This window comes from Thunnus thynnus, chromosome 1 (assembly GCF_963924715.1).
Source record: "Thunnus thynnus chromosome 1, fThuThy2.1, whole genome shotgun sequence".
NCBI lineage: Eukaryota > Metazoa > Chordata > Actinopteri > Scombriformes > Scombridae > Thunnus > Thunnus thynnus.
This window is the reverse complement of record NC_089517.1, coordinates 10234121-10251343: the sequence shown is the minus strand read 5'-3', so window position 1 is coordinate 10251343 and position 17223 is coordinate 10234121. Positions and strand designations below refer to the sequence as shown.

General features: G+C 38.4%; 1 protein-coding gene across 6 annotated transcripts in view; it reads left to right on the top strand.

The window, feature by feature from the left end:
- myo9aa (myosin IXAa) overlaps nt 1-17223 on the top strand; it is a 110753-nt gene that overhangs the window by 70933 nt on the left and 22597 nt on the right. For 3 of the 6 annotated variants that reach the window (XM_067581494.1, XM_067581723.1, XM_067581335.1), the window contains 9 exons: nt 41-130; nt 3170-3286; nt 3574-3708; nt 9830-9951; nt 11455-11596; nt 12336-12531; nt 14115-14234; nt 15046-15093; nt 15779-15854. In XM_067581494.1, coding sequence (XP_067437595.1) covers nt 41-130; nt 3170-3286; nt 3574-3708; nt 9830-9951; nt 11455-11596; nt 12336-12531; nt 14115-14234; nt 15046-15093; nt 15779-15854 — 1046 coding nt within the window. The remainder of the gene's footprint in view (nt 1-40; nt 131-3169; nt 3287-3573; nt 3709-9829; nt 9952-11454; nt 11597-12335; nt 12532-14114; nt 14235-15045; nt 15094-15778; nt 15855-17223) is intronic. The other 3 variants (XM_067581559.1, XM_067581417.1, XM_067581648.1) reach the window with 2 other exon arrangements.

The following is a 17223-nucleotide window of genomic DNA, read 5'->3' as shown; positions in this document are numbered from 1 at the left end:
AGACTTAACTTTCACTTTCTCTCTCTTCTGTCATGACCAGGTCAAAGAAGAGATGCTGTTTGAAGCTCTGACAACACGGAAGACCGTTACTGTGGGAGAGAAGCTGATTGTTCCTTACAAACTTGCAGAGGTGAGACCGCAGCAGTACTAATCCCAGATAAATATCGTCAGACTAGCAGCAAAATACAGTTGTAAATACAGAAAAGCTACATAATATGTATAGATGGAAACACCTGGTGTATCTCTGCTTGCATCGCTCAGTGTGCATCATCTTAACACACAGGGTCAGTTATTGTATGTTTGAACGTTTTCTTATGCTCAAGCTAAGTAACATCCTCAGTAATGTGACAGGAGGCACGCTGCCAACTCAATAACTGCTCTGTAGCCTCGGCTCTCCAGTCTGACCCGGCCATGTTTACAGGACAGCGTGCACCAGTACCGGATCTCCTCCTGCCCCCCGCCCCCCTCCCCCCACTCTCTCTCCAGCTCTTCCAGCAGCCTGTGGCCACACATGAACACACATGTACACATAGTCACTCTGACACACACACACACACATGCACAAAGTCATTCAGTCTGTTTAGAGAGAAGGGAAGGCATTTCAAGCCCCTCTACAGTTTTCATTGGGACCCCCGCTCTGAAAACAAACACACGTCATGGTCTGCAGATGAGAGCCATCTGAGAGAGAGAAGAGGGGACAACACGGATATACAGTGTAACATGCCTGTCTGCAGATGGTTTCACACAGATTTAGTTCATTTGGAAAGTCCTCATCGTGCCTCATCATCTCATTCCAGTGATGTCAAATGTCGAATCTTCTCTTGCACACATAACTGTGATTTGGGTTAAATGTTTTTGCTTATTTTCTAGTACAAATGTCTTTTAATAATCACCCCCCCCCAAATCTGTCACAGCAGTATTTTACCACAAACTATCCCAGACGACGGCGATGTGTTACACATTCCCATCAAAACGGCAACAACTTCATAATGGCCGTTAGATGTTTAGGAGCCATTTCATATGAACAAACAATGATTGTTTTGGTAGCACACTGGGTGGTCTTAGTGTAAATATTGCTCTAACAGCCACAACAATCTCATTGCCTGTTAACTGAAATCATACACTCGAAAAACTTCAAAGAAATCTGAGTGTTTCTGTAATGAGTTTTTCACCATTTGTTCAGAGTTATGAAGCTATTTCCCTTCGAATGTTTTGAGTTGAATTTCCTCTAAATAATGAAAAGCTTATGGGTAATTAGACCACAGTATGTATGGAGTTCAGAATAATATCTGTACTGACTCATGAAAGGAATATTTGAGGTTGCTAAAAATATCCTGGTTGATTATTTAGAAACAAAAGAATTGTTACTTTGAGTAGCCACTTCATGGTTTGTTTTGTTTTTTGAAGGTCACAGACTCACCTTTGCTTCTCTAAGGTCAAATCTTTCCAGCGGATATGCGAATTTGAACGTTTTCTCTCAATTATTTGACAAGGAGTTTTTTTTAAAAAAAAAAATCTGTGTATATGTAACAACAGCATTGATTCAGGACACTGGTTCTTTTTCAGTCTACCCCAAGGTTTCGATACTGGGCACATAAAACGTAATGTTCTGTATCTTCCAAACATTTCAAGTCTAACTGATACTAAATGGCATGTTTTTTCTGCTACAGCATGCTTATATTCTCTGTGAACCCCAATTTCTTTTGAAAACAAAAGGTTTTATACTTTACTTTTTTTTTCTTCATGATGGCGTCCCCAATTTTTGAACAACAACCCAGAGTTTTCCCGCTGAAGTCTCTTTCTTATCTAACTTATAAACATGAACACACTCTTTTCCTGCACCTCAGCTTGTTGAACAAGCCACCAAACAAACATTTGTCTGCTAACCACTAATGTCAATTTGCAGACTAGATAGCTAATAAGCTGCTCAGCTGCAGCACATTAAACAGCATAAAAACATGTTGTTGTGGTCTTTACTCTTCAATACCACTGCTAACAACACATTTTCTGGCCAGTGTTTGTAAGCTACAGCGTTTTCTTTCTCATGCCCTGCCAGAGATCAACCTGCCAGCCATTGTCAATCAAACACAGATACTATATATATATATATATACACACACAGTCTATGTTTAGCCTATTAAAGCTATTCTTTCCATTAGGCCTAGCTTAAAATGCTAACCTTCTACAGCCTCATCCATCAGAACTTGGCAGATCAAACTTTCTGTGTCACACTAGATCGGATTGGCAAATATTATGAGTCAACCTGATGAATGTTAGGCTGGCTAATGACATTAATAATGGCCCTGAGCCGTCCTGCTGTGACACAGTGCAGGCTGCCAGCATGTCTGTCATGTTGCTGTCTGTGCCAAAGTCTCTGTAGGGAATATCAAGGCTAGAGAGGTTGCTCACGCCATCTGCTTTTTAGTTTCTAGGGTATCCCATTATATAAATTCCATCAAGAGTACTAAATATAATGGCTACTGACAGTACAATAATGTCATGAATTATACGTAGTTCAGAATGTTAATGTCTGATTGTGAAAGTGAAATACGACTGTCTGCACATTTAGACATCTTTTTAATACATTTTTTAAAACTAAGGCTAGACATACTGTACAAGGCCAAGCTCTAATGGCGGTGCACACAGATGCTGCAGCCACGTCAGACTCCCAGAATGATGACAATATTGTATGTGGCAATTTCTGTGATGGGGGAAATGACTACTTGCATTTCATGGTCTTTTTACTTATTTTTTGTTTTTATTATATCTGTTCATATTGCGCGTACACCGCAGCACTGAAGGAACACAATTTCATTCCCCTGTATGTTAAGTATTGTATACAGAGGGAATGACTTGATCAATTCTACCTTGACCTTATACAGATGAGACATTGCACTTACACAGGAATGTCTGCAGGTGTATCAAACATCAAAACGCACTACGATGAATACAATTAACATAGATGGCGAAACAAAATTAAATGGAAGTGAGACAGACAAGGTTATAAATAAAAACGACATAGTAAAAAGGCATTATATAACAACACATTGCAGTTCAAGTTTGCTTTAAAAGAGGATCCTGAAAAGGCCTAGTAGTAACCTTGTAAGTAACAGTTGTATCCCTCATAGTCTACCTTACTATATATTATACTATATGTGTGTCTTTCCAGGCTGGTACGGTGCGAGACTCCATGGCGAAGTCGCTATACAGCGCTCTGTTTGACTGGATCGTCTTCAGGATCAACCATGCTCTGCTCAACATCAAGGACCTTGAGGAGACAACCAAGGTAGGACGACATAGACGTATCAGCTTTCACAGTAATATGTTACACAGATGAACAGTCTAAATCATAGACAGGATAGACATGAATCTTGTCATCATGTCCGTCTGGATTTGATCTGAGAGATTCTCAAACATTTAAAATGTTAAAATAAAAACCATTTCACACACACAGTTGTTGCCATGTTTTAATGTTTTCAGTATTTCAGTGAACAAACTTTTCTAACATGAGCAAGTCGGTTATATTTTTACTTTTTTTTTTGTTTGCGTCATGTTTGTTTTTTTTTTCCTCAGATCTTGTCCATTGGAGTGCTGGACATTTTTGGTTTCGAGGACTATGAGAACAACAGCTTCGAACAGTTCTGCATCAACTTCGCCAATGAACGTCTCCAGCATTACTTCAACCAGCACATCTTCAAGCTTGAACAAGTAAGACGTCTATAGGATGCTTTTTGTCAGCGTAAAAACACGAAGGTTGACAATTCTAAGGACCTGACTTCCTATTTAACTCTTTGACCAGGATGTGAACTTCTGAGCTACTGTAGAACTGCAACTATTATTTTAACTTCTTGTAGATCTACCCGCTTAAGTTCTTTCCAAGGAAATCCCTCATCCTTATCACAGCACACAGTGTACATACGTTACAATGACATTGAAACAATGGAGGAATTCTTAATCACATTACATAACACGGTTAGTTGAGAACCTGACAGCCGTATGACTCAAATCACCCTTCCCTTTGGCCGCCCCAACCGTGGATGTATATTCTGTTAAGTGAGCTTATTAACTTCAAAGAGCTTCTTTATGTCATGATCTCTTAAGTTTTGCCTGTTAGTTAAACATCGTGTTTACCTTTGAAAGTGACTAAATCAGCAGCCTGTCTTGACAAGTTTGAGAGGCATGAGATGTTTGAAAGCTTCTATTCAGTTTAGGAATTGCACCAAGACACGGAGGCGTGTGTCCTCAGTCACTCCTGTTTTGTACAAAGGCAGTTGTTCACAAACCCCGACTTACCTCCATAAATATGTCAAGGCTTATACTATATGTGTATGTCATGAGACAAGACTGCAAAGACGTCTTTGTTCTTGTGAGGTCAGGGGAAATAAATGCAGGCTTATTGCAAAAATGTAAATTATGTACATGTCAGATTTGTCATGTTAAGATGATTTCTTCATACATATGACCTGATGACTTATGCAAGCGATGGCACAAGACTTCAAGCTCGCATGATGTAAACAGGTCGTCGAGCGTGTGTGTTTTCTCTGTTTTCAATGTGAAAAGAAGTAGAGCTGCAATGATTGGTTGGTTAGTGGATCGACAGCAACTATTTTGATAACTGATAGTTTTAGTCATCTTTTAAGCAAAAATGACAAACATTGGCTGGTTGCAGATTCTCAGATGTGAGGATTTGATGTTTGTCTCTGTCATATATAAGAGTAAACTGAATAGTTTTTGGGTTTCTGAGTGTTAATCGAAAAGAAAACACTGTCTAAGTACTTACAACTAATCATCTTGAGCTGTTGGTAATTATAACAAGTGTTTTCCTCTAATGTTCTGACATTTGATAAACAAAATGATAAATCGAGAAAAGAATCGGCCGATAATGAAAAATAATGAAAATAACTGTTAGCTGCAACACTTAAAAGAATCTCTGCAGGGAACAAACAAGAACATTTAAGACATTTTTTATAGTAAAAAGAAATCTAAACACGTAGCGTATGCAATAGTTTAGGCACCCTATAAGTCAGTATGTTGCCTCCAAATGTTTCTTTAACCAGCAAACAGTCTTCCCAGTCTTGCAAAAATATTTCCTCCACTCCTTTGCAGAAAACTTCCTACTTAGAAACAGTTGTTTTGCTTGGAAAAGCATGTTTTAGATCCAACTGAAAATTTCCATAAGGACAGTAAAGGCCATTTAAAAAAAACCCTGAATCTTCTGTATCTTTAAGTAGTTAATGGTTGATTTTTAAGGAATGTTTAGGATCAAAGTCTTGTAATAGTCCTTTTAGACCTCTTTTCAGTTTTTTCACTGACTGAGACTTCAGCTTCCAGTATTTGTTGATACTTATTAGGATCCCACAGCGCTTCCTGTGCTACTGTTTGCAGCACAAACCCAGTCCGCAAAAATCCAACCCCAAGTGAAACAGTTTGGCAAAGTACTCTTTTCTTCAAATGCATCTTATTTTTTATGTGATCCATCTTCTTATTTGTGTTTGTGGTGCATTCTGAAAATGTGGATTTTTTTTTTTTTTTTCATCTAGTCAATCAACAAAACATATATTCTGCCCAGAACTATTCATTTTCTGGCATGCAATACATATTTTTTGGATCAGTCTAACCCTACTGTACACTGTCTGTATGTGCATACTACATATCCTGGGCTTTGTGTGTCCAACAAAGTGCACTTTATGCAAATCTATTTCCATCAGCCGCTTTGTCAGAAGGTTGAAACCTTGCCGAAAACAACCATCCAATCAGATAACAACAGACCTCATGTCCCTCCACTTTCTGATGAGTTAATGTGAAGCAAACATTTGCATGAAGCAAACATTCAGTTGAGCAGTCAAACTATAGTTTAATACGGAGATTAGGCTTGTTTTTGAGCCGCTGTAGACTGCCAAAGGCAAAAGTTACACACGATACGTTGTACAAGTCTATAATTTAATTGCTTTTTAACTTTTGCATTTGGCTTTTGCAGTATTTTTGGTCATTATTGCTCTTGCAGAGATGTAGCCACTCATACTCAGCCAGACCTGACACACAGTTTACAATATATTGACCTCCATGACACCCAACGACACGGCGTGTGAACAGGGCTGTGAAATTATCTGTAAATGTGTACTCCTATTGATTTCTGATGTTTTCCATGAATCATGCTGCCACTGCAGTTTTTATGGCATGTTTTAACCACCACACATCCTGGATTTTATGTGGCCAATAATCAGTTCTAATCCACATTTTATTAAAATATGAGCTTGAGAAAATTAACATAGTTTTGGAGTACTAATCTTATAACATTGGGTTAAAACAGTACCCAAAGGAAACAGATGAATTTACAGTGGGTATTCATAATGGCTTACTGTAAGTAGAGTATAGCATTAGTTATATGTGGAAAAATCAATGTACACTACTAAGGCAGCCTGAAAGCCTCTGAAAATGATTGAACCAGGATTTACTGAGAGCTGGCGTGTTTCATATTTCCGCTGAAGCCAGCTTCACACCCTGGTATACAGTTACATACAGTATATTTCCATTCATCTGTTTGCCAATGAGTCACTTTGTTGGAGCAGTTTTGGGGCTAAACGGTTTGCTTAAGGGCACATTGATGGTCATTTTAAGGGGTAACAGTACTCATTATCTTATTTTTTCAACCTTTTCAAACAACCTCTCTGCCAACAATCACATTGTTGAGAAGTCCATAAAACTTTATCCATGTGGCACTTTTCAAAACCAGAGTTACAAAGTAATTCACAATTTCAAAAAAGACATTAAGGGCCTTTGAACAAATATTTATGACAAAAACAAGTAAAAAATCCTTTAAAATGTCTTTGAGAAGAAAGAAAAGAAGAAGAAAAGTTTGGTTACCACGGGTCTTGAGCGAGTCAGAACCAGGAGATTGGCAACTCACTGATATACGATGGAGTCAAACTATGTAGTGCCTTAAAAATATAAAGACAAAAATCTAAATATGGAGTCTTGATTAGTAATAAAGCAGCAGAAATTTGAACTAATTGGAGACATGCCCAATGGATGATTGGTTCAAGCTGTTGGAAGGATTAGCGATGTTTATTAATTGAAAATAAATAGACTGTATAACTGACCTAAGTTAACCCCTAGGTTTCTGGAGGCCACCTTTGAGTTAGAAACCAGGGAACCTGAGTGCTGTTGAAAAAATGTCAAAGATCTGGTTTTGTGTAAAGACCAGAACTTCTAGTTTTGTTGTGAGTTAATTTCATAAAACTGTTGCGACATCTTGGCATTAATATCCTTAAGACAGTTATATAAAATGGTCATGTTTGAAAGTTTGTCAGGTTTTATAAATACATAAAGTTGGACATTATCAGCCCAGCAATAATAAGAGATTTTGCCTGAATGGGAGTATGTAAAGTGAGAATAAGACAGGTCCTAGAACTGACCCTTGAGGAACTCCACAAAAAGACAAGAAGTGGAACAAGAAAGGTGTTACTACAGTAAAGGACATTTTTATAAAACTTTGCTGATCTACACTGGAAAGATCTAAGCTGGTAACATAATCAGCAGATATTGTCCAACTTTTAAATCTGCTTTCAGGATGTTGAGAATGAAGATTTGTGTGTGTGATGAAAAGGCGGAAGGAAGAGGATGTCAGTAGTAAAATTAGTTTCTCAGCCTTTCCTTGATCATGTACTGTATACTTACTACACAGACCATAAATCCCTCTGTACCATAGTAACTCCTCAAATAGTCAAACATCACATGAACACAGATACACACACACATTAGACTGGTAATAGGAGTGCAATTTTCCGTTTCACTCAATAATTTATGGAGATCTTTTTCATGTTTTGTTGCTACAAAGTTTTGACAGATAAATAAAAAAACATCAGATGGAGCTTGTGATGACAGGCAGAGATGTATTTAAAACATTAGTCACAGGAAATGGACTCTTACTTACAATATACTTATTGGGATGAAGTAATGTAACACTATTTGTAACAGAAACTGTAAAATAATATGAAAACACTTGAGACCGAGACACGTTATGCTTTGTTTTTCTTGTCGGTTGAGTCAAAACAAGAGTGAATCAAACTGGTTTTAGGAAGATGCTTTAAAAACATGTAGAGGGGGTGGATACGGCATCCTGTGTAGCATGAGGGAATCCAATACAACACCCCCACAAACCACAGCTCAGTGATGAGAAGAGCTGAGTCAGCACCCATCTGACACACAGTTTGAATATTGTAAAGCTTCACAATCTGTTGTATCAGATTATATTACACAGGTGTTTGTTTTTATAGTCTCCACCCAGTGTGTGTCATTAAACCACAGGAGTGAAATACTGTGTTTAGTAACTTACTGTCATCTTCGGAAATTCAGACTTGATGTTGTGAAAGGATGAAAAGTACAGATTCAGCCTTATTATTATTATCCAAGAGGAAATTAAAGACATAGGTCACAGACGTACGCTGATGAAAATTAACATACTTACATAATATAAAGCAATATAATGTATAAAACTGTCTAGAAGATATCTTTGATGATTTCTGGGGGGTTAATGGTCTCGGTTGCAATATGCTCTCACAAAAAATAGTTAAGAATAGAAATCCATCTTCCAGCTGTTGCACTGAACTTCTTGAAACTTTAATTTTCCAGGGAAACGCTGACCTTTAAATGGCTCTATGGATGTTAAGGAAATAGTTGTTTTTCCAGACTCAGGAATACAGTCTCAAAAAACAGCTCTTCCATCTGATTTTGTAATATTTCCAAGTGGATGGACCAGCTGCGGTTTTCAATAGGAGAGCAACAGCCGGTGTTGATGAATGTATTTTGTTAAAAAAAATGGTTAAAAAATCTCTTGTTGATAGAAATCAAATGGAATCTGTTGGGTTGTTTGCGTGGAGAAAGTCCAGCACAATAATGCTTTCAAATTATTGTAATGTTAATGAAATGTAATTTTTCTACAAGAATGACTAGCAGCAGAATTAAACTAGAAAGCTCCTCCGTTTGATTTGCAGGTTGCAAAGCTTTAAAGCGAAACAGTATCATTTTATTTGACCAAATACTGAAAAAGTGACAACAGAAAGGGATCATCTTCCCTTTCAGAGTGTTCTTCACTGTGAACTTTATTGTCTTCAGCACTGAAAGTGGCTTAAACAACAATAATTAACTTGAATTTTTTTCAGCCTCCTGACTTTAGGCTAACAAGAGAAGAGACTAGAGAAAAGGAGGACTAGTGATTTTTTATTAAACCTCCCCTAGATTAAGGTCTTTATTGGCTAAATCTCTTTCCCAGGATCACAGGGGGAAAAAAACATGTATGGGGAAGAACATTGCTAAATGCTCTGAATGCTTCTCTCATTATTAAACCACAGAGAGGCCAGGCAAGATCTGAAGAGTGTTTTATAGCACGGCGAGACAACATGAAAGCATGCATGCAAACAACATTGTTGCTTTGATAATAGAATTTAAAACAGCCCGACCTACGTAGGACTGTTGTCTGTTTTTGATGAAGCATTGATTATTAATATTTTTATGGGTGAGAGATGTCTTTGATGCCACATGCACTTTGGACTTACACTGAATAAATATACAATAGTACATACAAATACAAAAATGTATTTTATGTTTATATGTGTGTTGAAACAAGGCAGCTTCTGCAAATGTTGCTTTGTTGCCACATGAGAAATAAACCTTTTTTATCACTGATCTGCAGCTAGTCAGAAATCTATATGAGGCTGATCTGTATATATCTGAATGTCCTTGAGCTTTAGGATTGCAGTCTGCCTACATTCAAACTCTCAGAACAATAGTATAACGCTGAGCTTTCTGTTTGTATTTTGCGTTCCTGTAGGAGGAATATAGGGCAGAGGGCATCAGCTGGCGAAACATCGACTACATCGACAACACAGGCTGCATCAACCTGATCAGCAAGAAGCCCACAGCGTTGTTCCACCTCCTGGATGAAGAGTGCAAGTGGGTCTTTCAGCCTGTCTGGCTACCTGTTTTACCTGTTCATTTCATTTCAAACGCATCTTATGGTTTTTTTTTTTGTGTTGGAAACTCCCACTATCAAGCGCTTCAGGCATGTTGAAACAAAATTGGCAGGTGTCCATGCTATCATCACTCTCCATCTGCTGGCTTTGTGCATTTTTTTTTTTTTTTGCTAACTTGTCAGTCTTATTAATTTTATAGGATGATAGTATGTGAGGCTGCGTCCCTCTCGGCTTGTCAGTTCAATGCTTTAAAGAAAACTCTATGAACTTCATGCATGCTTTAGGCCATTAGGTGCAAATCAAATGTAGTTTTTATTAGCTCATTTAACCACTCAAAAAGTCTGCCAAAGAAAATGTCAAGCATGTGTGATAACCGATGGGGTTAGAAACACACAGGACTGCAGCTAAGGGGTCTGTCAAACCCTTCAGAGCAGAGAGAACATTAAGCTCCATAAGTTGAAAAGTTTTGCTGACATGCAGATTTTTTAAAAACTCACACTGTAGGGATGACAGCAGGTCTCACCACTCTTACTGAAACTACTTAATGTCAGGGAGTAAAAAACAAACTCTACGTGTCTTGGAGGAGGTGCAGGGTTGTCACATCTCACCTAAAATATATTAAGACCTTCACAGCTTTATGGGGAAAAGATTCTGGCTGTTTGTCCCTGCATGTGACGGGTTTATTGTCACATATTAAAGGGTTTTTTTTTTTGCCATTTTTGCCTTTTATTTGCTCATTTTAAACAATAAATAAATGCAAATGTGTTAAATGTATGTGTATTTTAACTGATATAGTCTTTGAAATGAAATCAGATTACCTTTTTTTAATTCTTACAGATTCACAGCTGTACTATGACTATTTTTACTAACAATATTTCCAGTTTAAATTTCCCCTTGTTCTCCATTTGGACACCAAATCAAATTCCTCCCACTAGGAATAGCTGGGAATAGCGCTGAGACTTTGGCTGTGATGTTTTCATAGCTCAGGTTTCACCCCGTTCCAAAAGCCCTGGTGTCTCATTCTTCCCCTCTTCTCTTCCTGTAAACTGTTGATTTTCTGCAGAATTTCTGGCTCTAGATGTTAAAGGAAAAAGGAGGGACATGTGAGCCAGGATCGGTTTAAAATGATAATCCTCATCCAGTGGCATCGGAGGATAAAATGTCAAAACTGTTTACAAATCAGATCATGTTAACTCGCCAGGTTTCCACTGGCCCACTATAAGTAATGGGGGAGGTGACTGTTGTTGACTGTATGGTCAAGATGGGAAAAAAGTAATTTCTTTAAGTTATTATTTGCTGTGATCAGGAATCTGTAGAATCTTTTAATCTTCATAATATAGCTGACAGCTTTACACAGTGTTATTCCTTTACAGAGCTTCTCTTGTAATGTGTTTTCATTTAGAAGACAGATGTAAAAAAACGCATTGTTCTTTAGCTCGCCTTGAAAACGATACATACTTAACTCTTTTGTCCTTCATTTCAGTTTCCCTCAAGCCACCAACCAGACTCTGTTGGATAAGTTCAAGCGGCAACATGAGGGAAACAGCTACATCGAGTTCCCCGCTGTCATGGAGCCCGCCTTCATTATCCGACACTATGCTGGCAAGGTCAAGTACGGTGTCAAGGTCAGTGTTATCTTTAACTTTACTTCTCCTCCATCATAATTGATTAGACAGAAAGAGAATAGAAACAGCAGCCACCTTTTGAGCTTTTATTGTAGTGTTTTTCTCACACGTTCACACACAACTGATTAAGTGTAATAAGTTCTGGATTGTATCACTCTACATATCTTCAAACAGTTAAAACACCTGTATAAAATAAATAATCTGCTAGATTTTGTGGGAAATTATATTGTCACAGCAAGTGGTGATTATATTACATAATAGATAAATAAATAACGCAATTGAAATCATGTAATGTAATGAAAATAAGAAGAAATATTATGTAATATAATGTACTATTTAATATATTTAGTATAATAATACAGGCATAACAAATGTAGTTGCAGTTAATATTATGACATGACTAATACAACCTTTTAAATTTGAACACCAGGATCACACACCAAACTACACACACAAACTACAATTGCACTGTTACTGGTTCAATAACAATAAAAAGGCATTTTTATTCTCTTTTTCTATATTACACAATCAAATCAAGATCTAGCATCTGTCATGAACTACAGCCGTGTCACGGCCCGTCAACCAGGAAAAATCCACTGCAGTGAAATGCTTTTACAATCTTTAGATTTGAAGAAATGGTGGCAAACTCAAAAAGCAAACTTGATCATCATAATACTTTTGCATGCTATTGTCTTTCTCTCTCTGTCTCACACACACAAACACACACACACACACACAGGACTTCAGGGAGAAGAATACAGACCACATGCGCCCGGACATTGTGGCTCTGTTGAAGAGCAGTAAGAACGCCTTCATCTGCGGGCTGATCGGCATCGACCCATCAGCCACCTTCCGCTGGGCGGTACTCCGAGCCTACTTCAGGGCCCTGGTGGCTTTCAGAGAGGCTGGGAAGAGACACACGCAGAAGAAGACTGGTGAGATCACATATCAGCTCTATAAAGAGGCTCACTATAGTTGTTAGGTAGTGTATATTCTGTAGAAAGATATAAGAAGAGGATAGAAGAAAAAAAAAAACAACTTAGAAAATACATTTATCAACAAATGTCCATGGTCCTTTCCTGTTTTCAAGGCAACCACTTATGATTCATTTGTGTCTGTATCTTGTACTATTTTACCAGTAGCACATTTGTCAAAAGCAGACAGAAAAAAAATAATCAGCGTTCTGTGTGAAGCTCAGGATGTTTCAAAACAACGCCAAAGAATCCCTAAAGAAGGAAGGGATATTGAGTTTCCTGAATGGCATGTGAGCATTACTGGAACCAAATTCAAAAAGTCTTTTTGGACAGGGAGAGTAGTGGTAAACTAGTAGACAACTAAAGGAGGGAATAATAATTATGTGCTTATTTTTGCTGTGTTTTTTTTTTTAAATCTTGTGGTTTATTTGCTGTCAGCAAACAAGAAGTGTCTGAAAGAGTTTGGATGGTGACAGCTCACAAGTGGTAAAGAAAAAAAAAGAGCAGTGTTCATCCAATCAACGGCATAAAAGTATAAGTATAGTTGTTTAGATTTTCCTACAGTTTATGCTCACATGCCATACAGTTACAACTTTGTCCTCTTCGTTCATCGTAGGTCGCTTTTACATTCAACATATTTTGTGCTTCATTAGCTGCTGTTCTGTAGTATGTGTGCACTGTTCTGTAGTTGTAGAGCTGCCATGTATTTACAGTAGCTGTTGCTCTTTCTCTCTCTCTCTCAGCTTTGGCTCTACATGAATGTCTTCTTTCCCTTTTTTAAAATTGACTCTAGCTGTACTTTGTTATGCAGTAGAACCTGTCATCAGATGTTCTCTCAGCACTGCTGTTGTATGAATCAGACTTCGCTCTGCACCCTCTCAATCCTTCTTATACTTACAGTATTAAATGTAGATGTGTTTGTGTTAAAATAGATTTTTTTTTTTTTTTTAGAAGTCCTGTATGCTTTGCTAATCCTTAGATATCTTTTAGAAATTCTTCCAACCAAACTGAAGATATCAAGTGTCACCCAAGGGAATCCAAGTACATGTCTTCCAAAGCATTCCTGCAAAATGACAATATTATTTGACTTACTTGGCACAGACTTCATGTCCCAAGTAAATTAATGCAGGCTCAGTTTCTAATTAGCTACTGCAAAATAAAACCTCATCTTGTCAAAGAGGGCGTGGAGTTATAAAGCATATATACCTTGACGATGTATTATTGTTGTCTTGCATTGTGAAGACATTGTATGGATTTACCTTGGGGGGCAAACACCTACACACAGAACTACAATGACAAAACATCCCACTGCCGCCACCAACTGCAGTTTTGAATGTCAATCATCTTCTCTCCAAAAGTCTTGCACAGGTATCTCTCCAGTAGACGACTGCATCTCTTGATCTCTTCTTCTTCGCTATCTAATCTGTCATTTCTCTCTCTCTCTCTCTCTCTCTTTCTCTTCCCCCCTTGTATTTCCTTGTGTGTTTTTTTTTTCTTCTTCTTCTTCTCTCTTCTCTGTTTTTCTTTTGTTTTGCTTCTCCAAGGGCATGATGACGCTGCTCCCTGTGCAGTTTTGAAAAGTGTGGATAGTTTTAGCTTTCTGCAGCACCCTGTGCATCAGAGAAGCTTAGAGATCCTGCAGAGATGCAAAGAGGAGAAGTACAGTAAGGCTGCCAATACAACAATAACTCCTCCTACTTTCATGTCAGACCACGACCTGGGAAACTGTAGGGGCGAGGCCAACCAACATCATCAACGTAACTGTTTTGCAGCAAGCCAAGAGAGATCAAAAGAATATTCAAATATAAAGAGACATACTTTCACAAAGTTTTTTTTTTCTGCTTTGTGTCTCTTATTTTCTATTATTAGACTAGATGCTTGTTGGTCTCCCCTCCCTCTGTCTCCCTCTTCCCCCCCTTTGCATTTTGCACCTGCATGCATTTGTTTTTAGTCTTGTCTTGCATGTTTTTCACTAGCAGGCTTCAGCCATCATGTCACTAACTCTGTGTTAGTAAAGACGCTAGCAAAAGAAACGCATGGTCGTAGCGCTCTGTCAACAAACTTTTATCTGGTAACACTTCCAGGTGTCCATCACTTTTTATCCACATTGGCACACAGCTACGCTTTTACGTCCAGTATTGTTTGTTGGGCAGCGGGTGTAGTTGCTTGTCCACCACAGCACACGTCTAAAAGAAAAATCAACCAACTTCCCTTGTCACTAATATCACATAGGCTGGTGATGGTGATAGAAGACTGATGGGACATAGTTGGGACACAGATGTGTATATTATTGTCACTAACTTCCTCACAGGCAGCTGTTTTAGCTTCACATGTGGTGCAGGGCATACAGCCAAACCTGTATGTATGTGTAGGTTTCTCACACACACTTCTTTCAAAGGTCACTATTCTTTTCTGCAGACCTTTCATTACACTCAAATGTGTTTGTGTCTTTTTTTGTTTTGTGCCACCCTGCAGCTCCAGATGAGAGTGAAAATGTTGTACAAAGTGATGAAAGTGAAAACGGTATACTGTTCAAGTCCGCTGATTTAAAACGCTCTCTCCCAAATCACTTTTTTTTTAAAAAGTAGGCTAACACACTCTAGATCCCTTTTTGATTTCACATCACTGTGATTAATTGGCTGTAGGTTCACAAGGGCTGCTGGTGTATGAGTTAATATCACTTTGTCACTGCCAAAACCCAGCCATCACACTGTAGTACACACTGTAGTCCATTCTGCTCTGGATATTGTTTTATTGAATAATCCATTATTAGGAAAAAGTGTGTTTTTGAATACCGGCATTTAAAATAGCAGATTTAAAGTTTCAAGCAACCCTACAGTCCAGACTAAACTACTAGCTATTCAGTATCATCTTCCGTAATTTGACACTAACAAGAGCAACTCACTATTAACCTTGCAGATCTTTGTTTCACTATTAAATCATCAGCAGTCAATTCAATTATCAATAAAAAAAAAAGGCACATAACACTCACTGCAATAACACTGGAGTGTCACATGGTGTCAGAAGTGTGTTTTGTCTTTGCTTGGGATGATTTTGAAGGGTTGGATTGTCTGTGTGTCTGTCTGAATGTGTGTGTGAGTGAGTGTGTGTGTGTGTGTGTGTGTGTGTGTGTGTGTGTGTGTGTGTGTGAGTGTGTGTGTGTGTGTGTGTTCCTCACATGATGCCAATCCTGTCTGTTCGTGATCAGGTGTGACCAGAAAGAGTCCACGTACACCGCTGTCAGACCTTCAGGGGAGCAACACCATCAATGAGAAATCACCACGGTAAGAGTCTGCGGTGGAGGTGTTTTGTGGTTTGTTTGTAGCAGGAAGTTTCAAGATCTTTACGAAGCTTCTGATCTAGAATTACAGGTTCGGTCAGGAGATAATTTATCATTACTTATAATTATAAATGCACAGGCGGACTTTCCTAATGAGAGCGTTCACAGATATATCTCAGATATGCGTGGGATTGGCACACTGACACGAACACCTGCGCAGTTTCACATGCGTAGGACGAAATATTGTGACGCACATCTGATAATGTAATACAGTCTAACACGACATTACAAAACTAAAAAATGACCGTAGGGTTAAATCATCACTACTAGAAGCTTGATAGAGGACATCTTAATTTTAGGGCTAATTTGTTAGATTGGATTATAATGTATTTATTTAGTGGCATGATTTAGCAAAATTAGCTTTTCCTACCACTTTTACTCATGCAGTTGGTGCTTATTGATTATTTATGTGTTTGCTTCCATGGTATTTGTATATATTTTCTTTGATTTTTCAAATTTTTTCACCCCTCATATTGCTTCTATCAAACAAAAAAGACAAATTAATATAAAATGAAAGTACAGTGTGTCTGTTTTTGAAGGATATTTCTTTATATTTATACAGTCTATTCACTCAGTTTCAGTTGAGCAGTACGGGGAACTAAACTTCTTGTAAACGTTTGCATTTTCCAGGCATTTTATGCCTTATTTAGTGAGTAGTGGCTGCCAGTACAGTAGAAAAATGAGAAGCAATGAGAGAGAGAGACAGATGAGGGAACAACATGCACCAAAGGCCCCATGTTTCACTTTCATGGTCGGGCTAACCGCGAACTTAGTATTTGATCACATACTTCTTACACACATGTAAAAAAGAACTCTAAAGCAAGTCAGTGTCAACAGATTATATGAGCGTTTTAGATGCTGTCATATTTTTAATCTTCATACAATGATATACAGCTCTGAGCTTTGAGACAAAAGTGGTAAGCCTTTGAGGGAGAGAGAAAAAAAAGAGTGACGACTGTGCTGTGACCCCTAACATTGCTCTCATAGCATCCCACTGAGACCTTGGTCCACCACCTCCTCTAATTAGCTGTGGATCGTGAGATTAGCAGCCCACGACCACGACTGGTAGCACAGAGCGGCTCGTACAAGACAGCTTTTGTTACACAGGAGCTCAGTCTGGGGTTGTTAAAGTCCCCCCCTTAATGTGATTTGCAACCTCTGCCCTCCCTCTCTGTCTTTTTTTTTTTCTCTCACTCGCACACACTCGCACACACAGTCATCCTCTACATACTAAGACAGCACTAAACCCTGCCCAGCTGCTTCCTCCGTGATGTAAAGTCGGAGCTATGCATCGCAGAGAAGTGCCCGGGGAG